Source organism: Rhinatrema bivittatum, chromosome 4 (genome assembly GCF_901001135.1).
Source record: "Rhinatrema bivittatum chromosome 4, aRhiBiv1.1, whole genome shotgun sequence".
In the NCBI taxonomy this organism is placed as follows: Eukaryota; Metazoa; Chordata; class Amphibia; order Gymnophiona; family Rhinatrematidae; genus Rhinatrema; species Rhinatrema bivittatum.
In genome coordinates this window covers 336,600,357-336,618,817 of record NC_042618.1, presented here as the reverse complement: position 1 = coordinate 336,618,817, position 18,461 = coordinate 336,600,357, and the positions used below count along the sequence as shown (strand labels likewise).

The 18,461-nt window shown below is 46.7% G+C and overlaps 1 protein-coding gene across 4 annotated transcripts in view; it reads right to left on the bottom strand.

Moving 5' to 3' along the window:
- Window positions 1–18,461, bottom strand: part of RHBDF2 (rhomboid 5 homolog 2) — a 138,414-nt gene continuing 119,953 nt past the window's right edge. For all 4 annotated transcript variants that reach the window (XM_029600422.1, XM_029600423.1, XM_029600424.1 and 1 more), the window contains 7 exons: window positions 18,325–18,428; window positions 16,470–16,533; window positions 15,323–15,417; window positions 14,571–14,646; window positions 13,914–14,014; window positions 13,409–13,562; window positions 1–5,605 (listed from right to left, as the gene is read on the bottom strand). In XM_029600422.1, the coding sequence (XP_029456282.1) occupies window positions 5,186–5,605; window positions 13,409–13,562; window positions 13,914–14,014; window positions 14,571–14,646; window positions 15,323–15,417; window positions 16,470–16,533; window positions 18,325–18,428 (1,014 nt within the window). In that variant the 3' untranslated portion in view covers window positions 1–5,185. The remainder of the gene's footprint in view (window positions 5,606–13,408; window positions 13,563–13,913; window positions 14,015–14,570; window positions 14,647–15,322; window positions 15,418–16,469; window positions 16,534–18,324; window positions 18,429–18,461) is intronic.

The following is an 18,461-nucleotide window of genomic DNA, read 5'->3' as shown; positions in this document are numbered from 1 at the left end:
CCAAGTTATTTCATGGTTTCTCTTTATTCGGTGAAGTGTTTGCATCCCTCCATAAAATGGACACAAGAACACATCTAAGAAAATAATTGCAAACCACCAGATCGGTGGCATAGTACAAAGATGAAAGACTGAAAAACTCTTTAACATGTATAAAGGTTCTTTAGATACATATATATGTATGTACAGTATTTGTTTTCCATTAAATAAATTAAATAAAAATATTTCCATAAAGTTTCTCAAAGTGACAGCAAAGGAAAATGTCAGACATCCCATGGGATGCAGCAAGAAGATCACCTATAGTTAGACCATCATACTAGGCGTCATCAAAATAAAATGCATTCAAAACATTTCATAGTCTTCGGCGTTATTTTTAATCTGTCTAGGAATCCTAAAAATGTTTAATTTTTTTGTATTTAACTGCATTTAAAAACCATATATATTCATCTCTTGAACATAACCAAGTGTTCCAAACCACTTATCTTCCTGGCCAAAATGCCTTGTAGGTCAAAATGTCCACGCACGCCTGGATACTCCCGACACGGAGCTGTGTTTTGAACTGCAGTTCTTCTTCGGGGTATAGTTCTGTTGGTTGGCACAGTGGTAAGTAGACCGGAAATGATCATTTAAGTGCCGGGAGTATCCATTTTATTCTGATGACGTCTAGTATGATGGTCTAACTATAGGTATTTATGGTAGTCACAAATGAGAATATTGTTTTCCTGATTTTGACCACCCGCTCATCTCTTTTGGCAAGAAGATCATGGCCATTCTTATTACAGGATTCTCATGCTACTTAGGCACACACACTAGGGAACCCATCTTGCTTGTGCCCGAGCTCCAGAGAGGATATGACAGATATGTAGCTGTTTGCAAGCACCTGGTGCACAGTGTGTTAGCCAAGTCTTGTAGGTACCTGCTCAAACTACTAGACAAAGACAAGACAAAAGCTGTGTGCGTTTGTATATGTGGGGATGAAAGTGGTGGTCCTGTGTTACAAAAAGGAGCAGCTGATGCCATGGGGGCAATACATATGGATCTGGGTTCAAAATGATTTTGGTTTCAGATGGAATCATTCCAGTGGTTCTCTACTAACTAGGAAGCTCAACATCCCACAGCCACCACCACAATGTTTGGCACCATTCTTTGTAAAACACTCAGCCATGCAGTAGCCAGGGAGTGCTGCAAGCCAGGAACGAGTTGTACTGGCAGCTGCGTTGGTACTTCAGGCACAGTTTAGGCACCCAATTGTTGGGCAGCATCAGCATTGCAACAAGGCCGAAGGTCAGGCAAGCCGAGGTGCACAAGAAGGATCACGCAAGGCATCCGAGACTGAAAAAGGGCAGGCGGGAGGGGGCAGCAGATCAGAGACGGCTGTGCACTGGCAAAACCCAGGCCCTTCAGCTCCCCACCTATACACTGGACAAATCCTCCTCCCACGGGCTGGCTAAACAGCCTCTTGAGTTCCATAGTGCAGCAGAGGCAAAATTGCAACGCACAGATAGCTCAGGTGATGTGACAGCAGCACTAGAGGAGCCCTGTGTGCCTTTAGTATTGCATCACCAGCAAGGGCTTCCGATGACCGGGTCTGGCATGGGCTGAGGAGGATTTTGGAAAGTGAGAAGAGTTCTCTCTCTTTCCAGGGAGGCAGGACTGGACTAGACTGCAATCTGCCTACTGTCAAACAGAGTGAGGCATTGGCACATTGGTGTAGCACCTTCTTGGGTGATCGCACCCCACCGCATCAGTCTTCATTGATATGCAAGCAGCCTGCGCTCTTACATATGCACATTCCAGTTCACTACACACACTTTCAAAGCCATTTGTTTTATCACAGACATTTTTTTTTTGTTAGGGTTATCTACAGACATACAATATTTTGTTTGAGTACTGGGAACTCTGCTAAGCTGTGGTCTAACACATCCATCTACTCTTACTTAACTGACCCAGTATTAGATGGTAAACCTGATTGTTCAGGGTCAATGCAAAAGGCTTTCAATACATTCATCTTACTGCCCAAAATAGTAAATGCACTTCTAGGCATCCTAAAACTCAGACAGCAACAGAAACCAGAGTTAAAAAGGGCTTTGAACATCAGGTTCTCAAAATACATGTCAACCTGGGCATGAACAATGTCCGATTTAATTATTTAAAAAGGTCCCAGGCATACCTCTCTCCTTGCATTTTATCGGGGGCAGTGAGCCAATCTTTGTGTTTCAACTTCCAAACATGCTTTCTAGATTCTGTAGCCCTTAATTATGCAAGGTAAAGACTGATGACAAATCCATGCCAGTCTACAATTTTGAGGTGGCAATCTATAAACATTTAAAATAAATAATAAATACATGGTAAGAGATTGGGGGGGGGAGATGATGAAAACCCAGGACCAATAAACACTCCTGGTGGACGGGAGTTCGTTGAGAGTTAAGGATCCATTCTCATAAGTTTTTTTTTCTCCTCTGATCCTGCCCCCCCTCCCCCCCCCAGCAGTTCCCAAACTGTGTTCCATGCCCTCAAATGGAACTGGTTTTCAGCGTAGCGGCAACAAATAAATATTCATTATGAATATAACCGTGTACACTTTATATAAAAACCGGCTAATTTTCAACCAGACCCGGAAGGAGGTCTCCAGGACGCAGTTTGGGAAACACTTTTTTTTTTTTTTTTAAAGAATAAAAGGAGTCCACCAAGCCTCAGAATCACAGTTTGGGAACTTAAAAAAAAAAAAAAAAAAAAAAAAAAAGGAAGCTGCTTGTATTTTTCTCCAAGACACGAAGAGAAAACCCGACCTGCTGTGCCACCCCATCTTCTGTGAGGTTATGGATGCTGGTACACGCCTCTGAGTGTGAGAAGTGTGAAAAAGGATGGGATGACCAGGTCCGACGAGAGTGGCCTGCTGACATGGCAGGTAAGGTTTTCACTCACGTGGATGACGGCTTTCAAAAGCCATTCACCGGGCGTGAACCGGCTTGTCTGCCTTCCCTCTACGTAGCTAAAAGCCAGCGCCTTGCCGCACAGCATTCTTACTTGTGTCCAGAGAGGAGACGGCATTCCCGGGAGGCACGCGTAGGTTGGGAGAGGGGGGGAAAAAAGAAAAATGCATTTTCAAATGTACATACATTATCTTCTATGGCAGAAAGTAGCCACAGACCAAGCAGATGCAATAAGCATCGGCGGATACTTGTCCCCTGGGATAATTTTCAAAAGGGGAAGAGTGCATGGACCTTCCCCTTGAAAACTGGTGCAAAGCCCACGAGGAAGGTGCAGGAAAGCACGTCTCAGGTCACAAATTTTATCTCCCCCCCCCCCCCCCCCGACCTCCCTTCGCCCCTGGGAATGTCCCTTCCACCCTCCCCATAAATGGACAAAAACAGTTTCACACTGCTTTTACCCACACGGAGGTTGGAGAGGTTTAAAAACCTTTTATGTGGCTAAGTAAGTTTACTCATGTAAAACAGCTTTTGAAAAACTGCCTTTTATGTTTTTTTTTTAAACGCACTGTTAGAGCATCTAAATGGCCGAAATGCCAGTCTCCATTAACCATGGGCATATTCATCCAGCACCCAACGGGAGGAGCCGACGCCATTGCTCGTTGATGGGCATATCGTGAGTGTACCCAAGAGGTTGCGGGGTCCAGCTCTTTAGCCAGCCACTCACAGCAAGTTTCTGGATATTCCAATTAAAAAAAAACAATTTTCATCACACTAAATCCCGAAGGTTACAGCAAATAAGTTTAGCTCAATGCGAAAGATCAACAGTCCCAAGTGTGAGCTAAGACATGCTCAGGGCTCCTAAGACGGGAGGGTTTTAAAGTGCATTCTTGCCCAAAACCGTGTCTGTGTGCACAAGGAATGCATACGTGGGTGCGCGTGCGTGAGCACGTGTGCTTTCTGCAGAACTATCCAAGTGGGACATCAGGTCTACAGCTGAAAGTAGGAGTTTGCCCATCTGTTCAAATTGCAATCTGGGATCAGTTTAACACACACACCCCTTTGTCCTCTGGCAACGTGAAAAGTACGTGACAAAAAAAAAATAAAAAAAAATTCAATTTATGGGGTGTGAAACGAATATGCCCAAAGCTTTGCAGATTTCTACTCTGTAAGGGAGAATTTTGTGCTTTTACTTCAGTAAGAGATAGGTACATGATGGGAGGAGGAAGCAATGTACAACTGAACTTGATTGAAGAGAGAAGATGCAAGCAGCAGCACGGAGTGGATCGGCTAGCCCTAGCCAAAGACCCCAAAATGTTGAGGAGGAGGAGTCAGAAGGCACAGAGGAAAGCATTATTCTTTGACTGCAGCGTTATGGCAGCTATGAACAGTGCAGAAAACAGCTGCGGCACACACTGTTGGTCCCGCCCACCCCCCCAAAAAAAATAAACCAACCACAGAAATGGCTCATCTGTTTCATACAAGTTATCCCAAGAGTTAAGGAGTCTCAGTGCTCTGGTTCCAGACTCAAGCAATTCTCCATGCTATGCGACTGGGAGAGCAAACACCGCAGAGATAGATCAGTTGTGCTGGTCCAAGCCCCCCCTTTCTTAAGGGAATGGGTGCATTTCCAGAGGAAATCCAATACACTCGCACGTTCCTCACCAGTCTGTTCCTGGCCCTCCCATACAGCTCTTTCACCTCAAATACAATGAGCTCCGTGCATGGGGCTTTTCTCTTAGTAGTACCCAAACGCGTGTTGGCTCGTCCTTCGCAACCATGGGACCCCAATGCGGTCAACTTCTGACCATTTCAGCACAGTTCACCTCCCCCTCAATGGTTATGCTTATGGCTTTTCCAGGCTGTGTGAACAAGTCAAAAAACTGTCTAGCACGGCTAATAAACGAATGAAAACCAGATCCATGTCAGCCCGTCCCAATCTCCACTCAAGGACAGAAAGGCACCTGGTGCCAAATTTTTTTTTTTTTTTTTTGCTATTCCTGTAAAAAAGAATTTGCATTCCAAAAAAACCAATCACCTTGATCGCCACCATCTGGCAGACAAAACCTTCTCGGGTTAAGACGACATTACTCTCCGTATTCTCGTCAATAAACAATTTTGGATTGTCTCGACGGGTCTCCGAGTCTTCGTTTCGCGGCTGATCAGGAAACCGAAGCATCCCACTTTAAACCCCGAGCTTCTCCCTTTCCACCCTCATGTCTTGCCCTGCTCGCGTGCCTCTCCGAGGGAGGGGGGGATTAATGTAAAACTTGATCCAAATCGTACTTCTCACAGAACTTGCTGGTGAAGGGCAAACAGGTGATGTACTCGATCCAGGGCCAGTTAATGGGGTAAACATACAGCCACACCACCAGCATCACAAAGAGCGCCACAAAGACGAGCAGCGAGACGAGGATCATGATCCTCTTCCGGTACTTGTCCGCAGTGCCGAAGGTGATGTACGGGAGAAAGGCGAACGACAGCAGCAGGCCGCTAATGAAGCCAAAGAGGTGAGCGATGTTGTCGATCCAGGGCAGCAGGCCGAAGAGGAAGAGGAAGAGGACGATGCCCGAGAGTTTCAGAAATGCTTTCCAAGGTTTGGCTAGGATCTGCCAGCTCTGGAACAGCTCGACGAAGAGACAGGCCAGCAAGCCGAACTGAGAACCTGCTGGGCCCACCTGCCAGGAAGAAGAGACGAAAAGAAAAAAAAAAAAACAGTCAGCAATGCTGCAATCAAAGAGGGTCGTATCCTCAGCCTACCAGGGTTAAGCGCAGTTTTCCCAACACACAAGGGCTTTCTAAACCCGTCCTGGCAAGCCCCACACAGACAGCGGAGTTTTCTGGATATACAGAACAAATTAGCAGGAGGTGAATTTGCATATACTGAGTCTCGAAGCCATGCAAATTTCTCTCCTGAATTGTAGATATCCAGAAAACCCAGGTTAAGGTCTGGGACTAGACACTCTGTATAAAGATTTTCTTGGGAGTCAGGAAGAACATCAGCTCAGTCAGCTTTGGGGTGCAGTAATATGCTGTACTATCCATTCTGCCAAACCTTCCATGATAACTCACCCCCCTCGTGGTTCACGCCCTCCTCCCCCTCCTATGCCCATGTTTATGCTGCCTTGTTGAGCACCCTGGAGGAGGGTGAACAGACTCACAAATTGCACACTACAGCAGTCTAAGAGTAACTTTCTAAAATAAAGTCTCTTACCCCTAGTATTTCAGAGGTAGCACAATCCAAAAGTACTGAAGAAGATTTCCCTCATCAGCTGTGAACCTCCAGCCAAGGAGGGATTCATCAGCACTATTCCCAACAAACAGGCCGATACAGTACAGTGAGCTCCGACGGAGTGCACTGTTAACCTGCCCTTGGACGCATGTTTTCCCTTACCCCTTATTCAGTAAGGGGCGGAAAACGCGCGTCCAACCCGCGGAACCTAATAGCGCCCTCAACATGCAAATTCATGTTGATGGCCCTATTAGTTATTCCCGCGCAACACAGAAATTAAGAAATTAGCGCCTACCTTTGGGTAGGCGCTAGTTTCTGCCGGCACTGGGAAAGTTCACAGAAAAGCAGTAAAAACTGCTTTTCTGTGCACCCTCCTACTTAATATCATGGCGATATTAAGTCGGAGGTCCCGAAGGGTAAAAAAAGTAAAAGAAAAAATTTTTTAAAATGGGCCGGCGGCTGTCGGATCGAAAACTGGATGTTCAATTTTGCCGGCGTCCGGTTTCCGAGCCCATGGCTGTCAGCGGGCTCGAGAACCGACGCCAGCAAAATTGAGCGTCGGCTGTCAAATCCGCTGACAGCCACCGCTTCGGGCTAAAAGGAGGCACTAGGGACGCGCTAGTGTCCCTAGCACCTTCCTTTTGCCCATTTCTACCGCCGGGCCTCATTTAAATAGAGAATTGCACGCACTGGCGAGTGGCCTGTGCGTGCGCCGGGAGAGCGGGCGTTCATCCGCTCTCCCGCGGACTTTACTGAATCGGCCTGAAAGGCAGATAAAACAACTTGCATCAGTAAGTTCTGTCTGCTTGCTAAGAGCACACAGTATCCTTTAATGCTGAACGAGCACTTCAGTATCATCAGCTTTCCAGTGTTGCTTGGATTTTCTCTCTACTTTGGTAGCTGGAACAGGAAGCAGAGCCCAGGGGCAATAGACCAGAGATAGGCAGCCTAGCTGTTAGTGTAAGGGGCTGAGAACTTATGAGACCAGGGTTCGAATCCCACTTCCTCCCATGACACTCCATGTGATCTCAGGCAAGTCACTTTTTTTTTTTTTGCGTTGTGGAGGTGGGGGGGGGGGGGGGGGGAGGGAATACTTAGGAGGAAAAGGACCAGTGACATGAACCTGGGTAGGCCTTTCCCCTTGGGTAAACAGCTGCCTACCTGCAGGAAAACCTTTGAAAACTGCCCTCATCTCCCACTACCCCAGGTACCCACTTATATTGTAAATTCCTTGGGACAGACCTACCTGTTGCACCCGAATACTAGTAATGCTGGAAGATACTTTTGGCATTATTTGTAAAGGTAAGCTCAACCCCCCCCCCCCCCAAAAAAAAAAAAAAAGTATGCACTTTCCAAAAAAATAAATCTCAGAAAGGAAAGTGGAGCAGCGCTTTGAGTCCCTGAATTCATTATAGCGAGCGCCAGAGGAGACTGGGGCAAACCAACAGGCAACTCCTGGGCTCACCGGTGGGATACTGGGTAGAGATAAAAAAGGGAAGCTGAGGTGCGAGAATTTCAACTGGAGCTTCAAAAACGGAAATCACTTTATCTACAGCTAATTCACTGAATCCAAAATGTTCCCTTTCCATCTCTCCCTCCCACTTCTGTGTATATACGTTCCCCTCTACCAGGTGTCTCTGTCTGGTCCATTGTGGGAGAAGACAGATGTCTGCCCTGCATAATCACAGACTGACGCCAACCATCAGGCTTGGACGTCCTCCCTTCCCCATCTCCGTGCTCTTGCAGATCCATTCAGATAATTATAAGCTACACATCCCCCCTGGTCTTTGTTACAAGCAAGGAGGGGGTCTTGGGGAACACCTCCCAGGTCAAGTTTGCATCACATTAAACAGGCTCGCGGAACGAGAGAGCATCTGTTAACTCGGACCTCGGGACCATCCCCTCCCCCCAAACAACAAACAGAGAGCTGTGCGCTCAAAATACCAGCACAGACAGGAAACATTTATTCACACAACTGTAATTTCCAACACCAGAAATGATTGAGGGGGCGTCCTTGCCCCTTGGCTCAAACTGGTTTACGTTTTAAATGCCAATATATGGGAGGGATGGTTTATTGTAAGAAGCAGAGTGTGCTGGAGACGGGATAAAACTGGGGGAATAAAAGCACAGCAACCCCCCCCCCAAATGAAGAAACATAAGAACTTGCCATACTGGGTCAGACCAAGGGTCCATCAAGCCCAGCATCCTGTTTCCAACAGTGGCCAATCCAGGCCATAAGAACCTGGCAAGTACCCAAAAACTAAGTCTATTCCATGTAACCATTGCTAATGGCAGTGGCTATTCTCTAAGTGAACTTAATAGCAGGTAATGGACTTCTCCTCCAAGAACTTATCCAATCCTTTTTTAAACACAGCTATACTAACTGCACTAACCACGTCCTCTGGCAACAAATTCCAGAGTTTAATTGTGCGTTGAGTAAAAAAGAACTTTTTCCGATTAGTTTTAAATGTGCCCCATGCTAACTTCATGGAGTGTCCCCTAGTCCTTCTATTATCCGAAAGAGTAAATAACCGATTCACATCTACCTGTTCTAGACCTCTCATGATTTTAAACATCTCTATCATATCCCCCCTCAGTCGTCTCTTCTCCAAGCTGAAAAGTCCTAACCTCTTTAGTCTTTCCTCATAGGGGAGCTGTTCCATTCCCCTTATTTTGGTAGCCCTTCTCTGTACCTTCTCCATCGCAATTATATCTTTTTTGAGATGTGGTGACCAGAATTGTACACAGTATTCAAGGTGCGGTCTCACCATGGAGTGATACAGAGGCATTATGACATTTTCTGTTTTATTCACCATTCCCTTTCTAATAATTCCCAACATTCTGTTTGCTTTTTTGACTGCCGCAGCACACTGAACCGACGATTTCAATGTGTTATCCTCTATGACACCTAGATCTCTTTCTTGGGTTGAAGGACCTAATATGGAACCTAACATTGTGTAACTATAGCATGGGTTATTTTTCCCTATATGCATCACCTTGCACTTATCCACATTAAATTTCATCTGCCATTTGGATGCCCGATTTTCCAGTCTCACAAGGTCTTCCTGCAATTTATCACAATCTGCTTGTGATTTAACTTCTCTGAACAATTTTGTGTCATCTGCAAATTTGATTACCTCACTTGTCGTATTTCTTTCCAGATCATTTATAAATATATTGAAAAGTAAGGGTCCCAATACAGATCCCTGAGGCACTCCACTGTCCACTCCCTTCCACTGAGAAAATTGCCCATTTAATCCTACTCTGTTTCCTGTCTTTTAGCCAGTTTGCAATCCACGAAAGGACATTGCCACCTATCCCATGACTTTTTACTTTTCCTAGAAGCCTCTCATGAGGAACTTTGTCAAACGCCTTCTGAAAATCCAAGTACACTATATCTACCGGTTCACCTTTATCCACATGTTTATTAACTCCTTCAAAAAAGTGAAGCAGATTTGTGAGGCAAGACTTGCCCTGGGTAAAGCCATGCTGACTTTATTCCATTAAACCATGTCTTTCTATATGTTCTGTGATTTTGAAGTTTAGAACACTTTCCACTATTTTTCCTGGCACTGAGAGGCACCGCTAAGGATTTCACCCAAACCAAATCCCAGGAGATCAGAATCCAAAACCACAGGGGTTTGCTTGGGGGTGGGGGGAGGGGGAACCATCTTGTCTCTCCTTCTACCCCCCCCCCCCCCGCGGCGGATTGCGGTCAATCAGTGTTTAGGGGAAAGAGACAAAACACCCGCTGGATTAGGTTCAAGGAGGGGGGTGGGGGGTAGCGATTAACATTTTCTAATGACACAGAGCAGAAGGAAAGAGAGCGTTGCATTTCCCAACCCCTCTCCGTCACAAAAGACCAATGGAAATTCTAAACAGCCGGCCCCGCCCCCCCCTCCGACGGCTGGTGAGCAGGAAGAGCTTAAGGGAAAGCGTGAGCTGTCTTAAACCGAGTCAGGGCTTTGCGGCGGGCAGATGGCTAATCTGCAGCCAGCAAAGCCTCTGAGGGCGTGCAGGCTGGAGGCAGAGGGGCACGGGACTGCACGTGCAAGAGTGGCACGTGGACGGAGCCGAGAAGGAAGGGGGAAAAAAAAAAAAAAAAGCGCAGCTCCGCACAGAGGAGCAATGTTCAGATCAAGGCAATGGGAAACAGAGAAGGAAGAGCAGCAGAGAGCTGCGTGTCTTATTGAATTCATTTTAGGCAATGGAGCTCTCATTCATTTCAGGGACTACGGATTAATCATTTAAACAATCGGAATTTTCCACAACTTTGGGTGTAAGAGGAGGAATCTAGGCTGGCCAGACTGGAAGGAACAACTGGTCTTTACTGGCCGTCATTTACACTGTAACCCACGTTTCTTTTTTGGGAAGTTGGCGTGTGCGCGCTCTCTCGCCATCGACAGCTGGTGCACTAACCTAAGAGCCCAGGCGTGTGCTGCAGGCACTGGATAACGGCAGTGCAGAATAAAATTCTCTGTCAAGTTCTACTCTGGAGCCACACAGATGTAAAACGATACTAAAAGCCACTAGAGGAATGGCCGCACCAGTGCTCCAAACTGCAAAGCCGGAGACTGGAGTTTGCTTCCCAGCTCAAGCCTCTACCCAGTCAGTACAGGGCAATGTTGCTATTGATCATAAAGCATGTGCTGTCCCCATGCAAACTCTTACAATCCACCGAAAGCTGCATGGAAAGATGTTCCTTCCGCCAGAGAGGGAGAGATCAGGAGGAACGTGCTGCCCATGGTGTGGGAATGTAATAGTTACACAGCAGATTTTTAGAGATGTTTGACTACACAGCACCTCCTATGTTCCTGCTCCCAAGCGAGTCCCTAGGCAAGTCACCTTCTATCCACAGGCCTCCGTTTACCCAACTGCAAATCGTGCCCTCTAGAGATTTCATGTGATCAGTGTGACAAAAACGTGCTGCTGAGTGAAATCATGCCAGAGGCAACTGCACATCTGCTTCTTAAAACGTTACAGTGTGGAGCTTCTGGATGAAGTTAGAATTAAAGATGTCATGTGACCAGCTTCTCGGCAGGAGGGTGTGGGGCAAACCAACTTCCCAGTGACTGGGAAAAAAAAATGCAAATCAGCAGGAGCATCCACTCAAAGTAAAAAGCCCCTGCCTCCAATATGCAAACTTTGGAGCTTCACGTGAAAAAAAACCAAAACACAAACCCCCCCCCCCCCAAAAAAACCCACCTCTCTCAACCCCTTCGTGGGGCACACGCAGCAAACACAGAACCTGAGAAAGACGTCTGTGCACTGAAAACAGAGGAGGCTGTAAGCTCTGGTGCTCGCTCTGTCCTACCATGAGCCATTCCAGATCAAGAAGGAAACAAGGGAGCGTGAGCAAGCGTCTGCTCCCTGCTGGTCTCAGTTAGGAGAACAATTCATTTAAATTAAAATAAAACACAGAGAAATGTGAAACGTTCTCCCTCTATCCTCTCTGTCTGTACCATCTTCTACGTGCTTTAGCACTGCAACAGCAGGAAGGGTACACATTAGTCTGGATGTTTGCACAGCCCTTGGTTTTACCCATCTGTAGAAACAGCCTGGGCAGTGCCATAACTGCTAAAGCCACACGACAAGCCCAGAACTGTCTCAGAAAAATGCTTCTGTAGGCTGGTATATGACAAAAGGACAGAAAAAAAGGACAGACGGAGGTTACAGAAAGGACCCTCGGGGGGGGGGGGGGGGGGGGAGGAGGTATTTCCAGTTAAGGCTGTGGCTGACCCATCCTCTGAATGGGAGGAGCCGGGCGCAGCAAGGTCCGGGGGAGGCCAGCTCTCCCTGGGCTTCCTCACAGTGCTGACACAAGCTGGAATCCAGGTCAGACTGTGAAGCCCTAACATGACAAGCAGCGCAGAGAGAAAGGCGCTTGTGTTTCTTGGCTGCTGGAGCCATTTGGTGGCAGTAACCGTGCGCTCTGTCAGCTCACGCTTAAAAATTTTATGCGCACAGACTTCGGGCGCCCAGGCAGGATGCGGTGAGGTGCGTTTTGCGCGCGTACGCACGCAAGCGACACGTGTGCAGAGCCGATGCACTGCGCGTACCGACGTCCCGTGGGAGGGCAATACGGCACGCACCAAAGATGCTCGCAGGATGGCGCCGCTATGGCCTACCATGCTGTGTGCCGACCAAGCTTAAAGCGGGGCCTAGTCCACCGTGGGGGGGGGGGGGGGGGGTGCACTCAACCCGCTCGGAAGCCCACTTCCCCTTACGGGATCGGGAAGGACGTCAGTACAGCTCGCTAAGCGAGGAGACCGGAGGAAGTCTTACTGAAAACCCCTCCAACATCTCTGAATGGGGAGGTAAATCTTTTTTTTTTTTTTTTAATTTACCTGGGCTCAGCGCTTACCGGCTGAGTACAGAGATGGTCTCCTGCTGCGGGTGAAGAGGGCTTTGATCGTCACTGCCGCGCTTGCCTTCCATTTATGGAAAACAAATCCATTTTCAATGAGGAATCACCTTTAAAATGGCTGCGATTCTGATATCATTGACCTTATATGGTCCATCTCCAACATGGCAAATTTCTCTCACATGTCATTTCCTATGTATGCAAAATACACTTGTACATAGAGTTCTTCATATAGCTGAATCTACTATCGTGTGATTTATATTTATAAACCAGCGCGATAGAGGTCACCTAGGTGACCTCTATCGCGCTGGCTAGGGTTAGTGAGACCAAGATGTAGCACCCAGAGAGGTGAAAACATCCTCACCATAAATCATTCAACCCCGAACTGAATGAAGATAAGACTGCCCCAGTGCAAGTGAGGCCTCTCCTCCTTCAAAACCTTTTATCCCCCACCCTGCCCTCCCACTCACATGCAAATGTGTGTGGAATTCTTAGAAGCTCCTATAAAAGCAAAACATTACTAAAAATATATCCTATGCAGAAAGTCAGCTAGAAGGATCTCTTTACAAGGTGATTAACTCCAGTGCCTTCAAACTCAGGATTGGATTTTGGGCAAATGGTGCTCAGGGCAAAAAGCATCCCTTCCACCTGATTATGTCCTCCCCTAGCCCACTGCACCCCTCTCCAGGCCTCTCTTCGGCCATGGTGAGATGGGATCCTCCGGGAACACAATGCCACAGGATGGGTGATGCTGGCGGAGCCCAGAGTGTCGTCCCGTTTCCCGCACACACACACACACACACAGCTCGCACCATGGCTTTGGTTGGTTCCGTTCTCCACCGGTATACAGCCTTGGGGGGTGGGGGGGAGGGGGGTGACCCTTACCTCTGCTCTATATGGCAGGAAGAGGGCACTTGCCAGGTTGCCGGTAATACCGCTGAGGATGTATATGATGGTGATCCTGAGCCAGCCTGCCAACTTCTCCAAATCCCTCAGCACCGTCATCTGGAAGATCACCGACACCAAGCAATGGATAATCCTAAAACAAGAGACAGACTGACCATTTACTCTTCCACCAGCATCATTTCAGGTCATGTCTGCCATAGCCCCCTCAACAGAGTGTGGCCATTCCTTCCAACCTATCACCTCTTATGTTTAGTAGCTTCAGTTACTAGATGCTCATTTCCACTGGCTGCAGAACACTGCTTCTGGAACATAAAAGCTCCTTACTATGTAAGATCACTGGCATGATTTTCGTATCGGTAGATACGGAATTTGTCCCAGATATCAAAACTTGGGACCCATCCAACACGGCTCCAGATTAAAACTGCTGCCCTGTATTCACCCCAAAGCCGTGCTTCTTACGCGTGGGGAAGGGGAGGACACTCACCCAGCATGAAGGAAAAGGGACAGCCAAAGCCTGTAGAACTGGTCCGGGATTTCAGGGTTCAGGAACGGTAGCAGGCCACACACTTCATCCAGACAGTGAACCTGATCAAATAAAGGCACGGGGACAATTAGCAAGCTACAGAAAAGCCAAGAATACACACTCATTTTGTAGGAGTTCATGCCTAAAAAAATATTGCTCGGGGGGGGGGGGGCGGAAGGTCCACGGCTATTACACATTCTTTGAGATTGATAGGTCAGGCTATACATGTAGCAGAACAAAGACAATTAACTGGAAAGGTAGAAATAGCCAGCAGGAGCAGGACATTAAAAATGCCAGCATTTTCTCTATATACATGATATTTACTTGGTAGAAAATTGAGGTCAGGAGCACTATATGGTCCCCTCCTCCTATTTCTTTTCAAGAGAAAAAAAGGGGAAAACTACCTAGTGAAAAGTTTTGAAACTTTTAAGATGCCCCTGGATTCACTTCGTGTGTGCTAAACGCTAGCTTCGACTTTGGCGAGCACGTCGCGCCCTGCTCTATTGCTGAATTCCGAAGCAGCCCCGCGGCCGGCAGCACTGCTCAGCTGTTCCAAACAATCGCGTTTCTAAGGTGGTGCAAGAATCACACGGCCACGTCAGGGAGCAACGTCCTCACCTGCGAGCATAAAGTCGCCTCTTCATGGAAGTAACCATGCATGAAGTCACAGTATTCCCTCGTCGTGATCTCACAACTAGATTGGGGGTGGGGTGGAAAGCAGAACAAAAAAAAAAAAAAAAGAGTGGGGGGGGGTTACACTATACATGGGGTGCAATATTTCTCTTTTCCCAACTGTACTCCCCCCCCCCCCCCCACCTTCCCATGAGCACCTGGAAAGAAAATGTTTGAGGAGGGGGTAAAATGTGCCACGCAGAACCCACCCGGATGTCACCCTGTTCTCGCATTCTTTAAAGACATACGAGGAAATTTGGATTTCGTCCTTTGCTGAAGTGTGCGATTGTCATCTCAGTTCTGTTAAAATGCAGTTTCCTGAAAGATGGAACGATTCTCACCATTACTCAGATTTGTGACACACACTAGTTGTTCGCTCCCATTACAACTCGATTTATGAATCGATTCGTAATCCTGGGAGCTCTGAAGCAACCTCTGCCCACTTAGTGATGCCCTCTCCAAGGCCTGCGCACACATAGGCCCCCAGGGTCTTATTTACACCAGGAGACACTCCAGTGTCAGGGCTGGCAAACATCAGAATCCTTTATAAACCTCATTCTTAATGCAGCCCATGAACCCCAGGAGTACTCAGCCTAGTTCAGTGCTCACAGCTCCTCTCACATCCTGCGCCATCTCCCCTTTAGTACATCCCAGTGAATCACCGTAAGCTGAGGCCTGGAAAGCCAATGCAAACTTACCTGCCTTTGGTCCCAATACAGCAGGGTCTTCCTTTGATTTCGCAATCCATGTGCTTGAAACCTGTGTGATTGATTTTTGGCTGAGAAGTACAAATCTGTAAAAGGATAAAACGTATGCAATAAAAGGGCCCATAATCAGAGTGCGCCTGCTTTGTGTGTGCTGGCAGGATTTTCAGAGGCAGTCCCTGCAAGGCCTGTGTGGAGTTTCAAAATTGCCCACTCCCTATTACACAGCTCTCCCACCTCTCAGGAAGGCTGTGGTAACTCGTCTTAAGCCCAAGTTAAATGCAGCTATAGTCACCCACTTTATGAGCTTGGAAAAAAAAATTGGGGCCACCCCATGGTTCAGCGATAGCATTGTGTGCCGCTACGTAGGAGATCAGGGTTTGATTTCAGAGTCCGGCTTCCCAGACCGGCTGGGGATGCTGTGGAGGCAACAAGTACAGCTCCAAGAGGAGGAGGGGAGGGAGTCTCAGCTATTGTGCAACAGTGACACCTAGTGGTCAGGCTTAGGGTACAGGTGAACCAGGTTCTGGCTGATGTGATTATTGGACTAAATAGAAGAGGAGATAAAGGACAGGGGTTAAGATAAGGGAGGCGTTGGCCATCACGTAACAGTGACCCCTAGCAGCCAGACTCGGGGACCGCAACCAAATGCTCCAGAAGAAATGTGGCTGTGAGACTCCTGGCCAAGGATCGCCAATGCAATGGCCAGTTTAAAGGAAAGGCGCGGGATTATATGATAAGGGTAAAATATCCCAGGTGATTGCAAGCGAAGGCTTATGATGCTGGTTCTGACTGAGCTAGAAGAGCAAAGCAGAAAAAGAAAAACTACTGGACCAAAAAAAAAAAAAAAAAAAGGGAGAAGACACAAAGGTGGAGGATGATTCCAAAAGGAACTGGAAGCCCAAACAATAGCATATTTAGCATTTTTTTTTTTTTTTTAAAGTTTGACAATATACTAGAAGATATAAGAAAGCAAACAGCATTTTCACTCTACTACTACCAATATACATCAATGCACACGTATCATCTCCATGAACCGGTGGTATGATACCAATCCGGGAATATTTTCGCCTGCCTCAAGGGCGCACACATGCCGGGCATTGCCAACCCCTTACTCTTACAGTCACTGCATGACACTTACTGGCCACTTGGTGATTTCATCCTCCCAGATGTGCGGTGTGATGGAGGCCGGCTCCTCGCATGTCCTGTGGAAGAGAAAGAGAAAAAAAAAAAAGAAGACTAGGATGGTAGGTAATTTCTCTTCTAGTGTCTTAGGGAAGATAAGGCCATGACAGAAAGACCGAATGAATTCTTTGCTTCGATGTGTACTGAAGAGGATTATAGGGCAGGGGTGGGCAATTCTGGTCCATGAGGGCTGCAAGCCAGTTGGGTTTTCAGGATCTCTCTAATGAATATGCATGAAATAGTTTGCATACAACTGAGGCACAGGGCATGCAAATCTCCCTCGTGCATATTCATTAGGTATATCCTGAAAACCAGACTGGTTTACAGCCCCTCTGGGACCAGAATCACCCACCCCGATGTAGGGAGATACTTGGGCCAGGAACTATTTTTAATGTAATGGAAGATGTAATAAGCTAGGTTGACAAACTAAAGAGTAGCAAATTGCCCGGACCAGATGCCATACTGGATCAGACCAAGGGACCATCCAGCTCAGCACACCTGTTCCCAAAAGTGGCCAATCCAGGCTACAAGTAACTGGCAAAGTACCAAAACACTAAGTAGATCCCATGGTACTGATTCTATGTTGGTTTCAAGGACTCGTTCGTCATCTGCATGTCCTGAACACCAGACACCACTTCTAAAGCACCCAATATACATATATATAGTTGCACTGAAAAAGGTTCAGAGAAGGACGACCAAAATGATAAAAGGGATAGAATGGCTCTCTTACAAGCAGAGGCTAAAGAGTTTGGATCTGTTCACCTTGGAGAAGATACGATAGCTGTCTATAAATCATGAGTGGAATAGCACGGGTAAATATAAATCAGTTAATTTCTCTTTCAAAAAAATACAAAGATTAGAGGACACTCCATGAAATTAGCAAGTAGCACATTTAAAACAAATTTGAGAAAATTCTCACACTCAATAGTGCAATAAAAAAGCTCTGGAATTCATTATCAGAGGATGTGGTTAAGGGAGTTAGCATAGCTGGATTTAAGAAAAGGTTTGGACAAATTCCTGGAGGAGAGGTCAATAAAATTATTATCCAAGTAGACTTAAATAGCCACTACTTATCAATGTGCAATAGCTGCACGGGATCTATTTACTGTTTGGGACCTTGCCAGGTACTTGTGACGTGGATTGGCCACTACTGGAAAGATACTGAGCTTGATGGCCCCTCGGTCTGACCCAATAGGGCAAGTTCTTCTGATAAGGAGAAAGCTTGCAGGTGGTCATATTCTGTAGCTGGCAGCTGAAATGTATCCTTACTGTGGACAGAATAACCGAGCAGACTAGATGGGTGGATGGTCTTTTCTGCTATCATATACTGTGTTATTGTGCAGTCCCTCTCACTTTCCAGCATCAATTCCAACAGCTGGAACAAATGCCACACCACCACACATGTTAAAAGAAAAAAAAAAAAAAAAGGTACACTGTGGGCCAGGCAATATCTTAAATGTACATTTTTTCCCATTGCCAACTGGAAAAATTGTTTTAAAAACAAACATAGGCTTCTCCCATGAAGTGTCCTCAGAAACCCACACACAAAAATAAATAAATAAAATATTAGTTTCCTCCCACAAATCTTAATTTTTCTGTGTTGGTTATGTCATAATTGCACCACAGTCCCAAACATTTCTGGTCAAAAGAGCTCAGGAGAACAGCCCATAATACTGAGTTTCTGGCATATAAAACGGACACGGGGTAAGAAGGTCGTCACCTTGCTCTTTTCCATTTAGATAAAGCTATAAAACCACAGCTCTGGAGATGCTCTGCAGACGTCACACCATCATCCTCAGGGGCAGACTCACCTGGGATCCTGATTGCACACGGCACCAGATGTCCGTTTTTGATCACTAGATTCCTTCACGGGAGCATTGTGATCTGGCCACTTTATAAAAGTGGCTAATGTCTCCTGTAATTTCATGAAGGAAAAAAACAAGTTTCA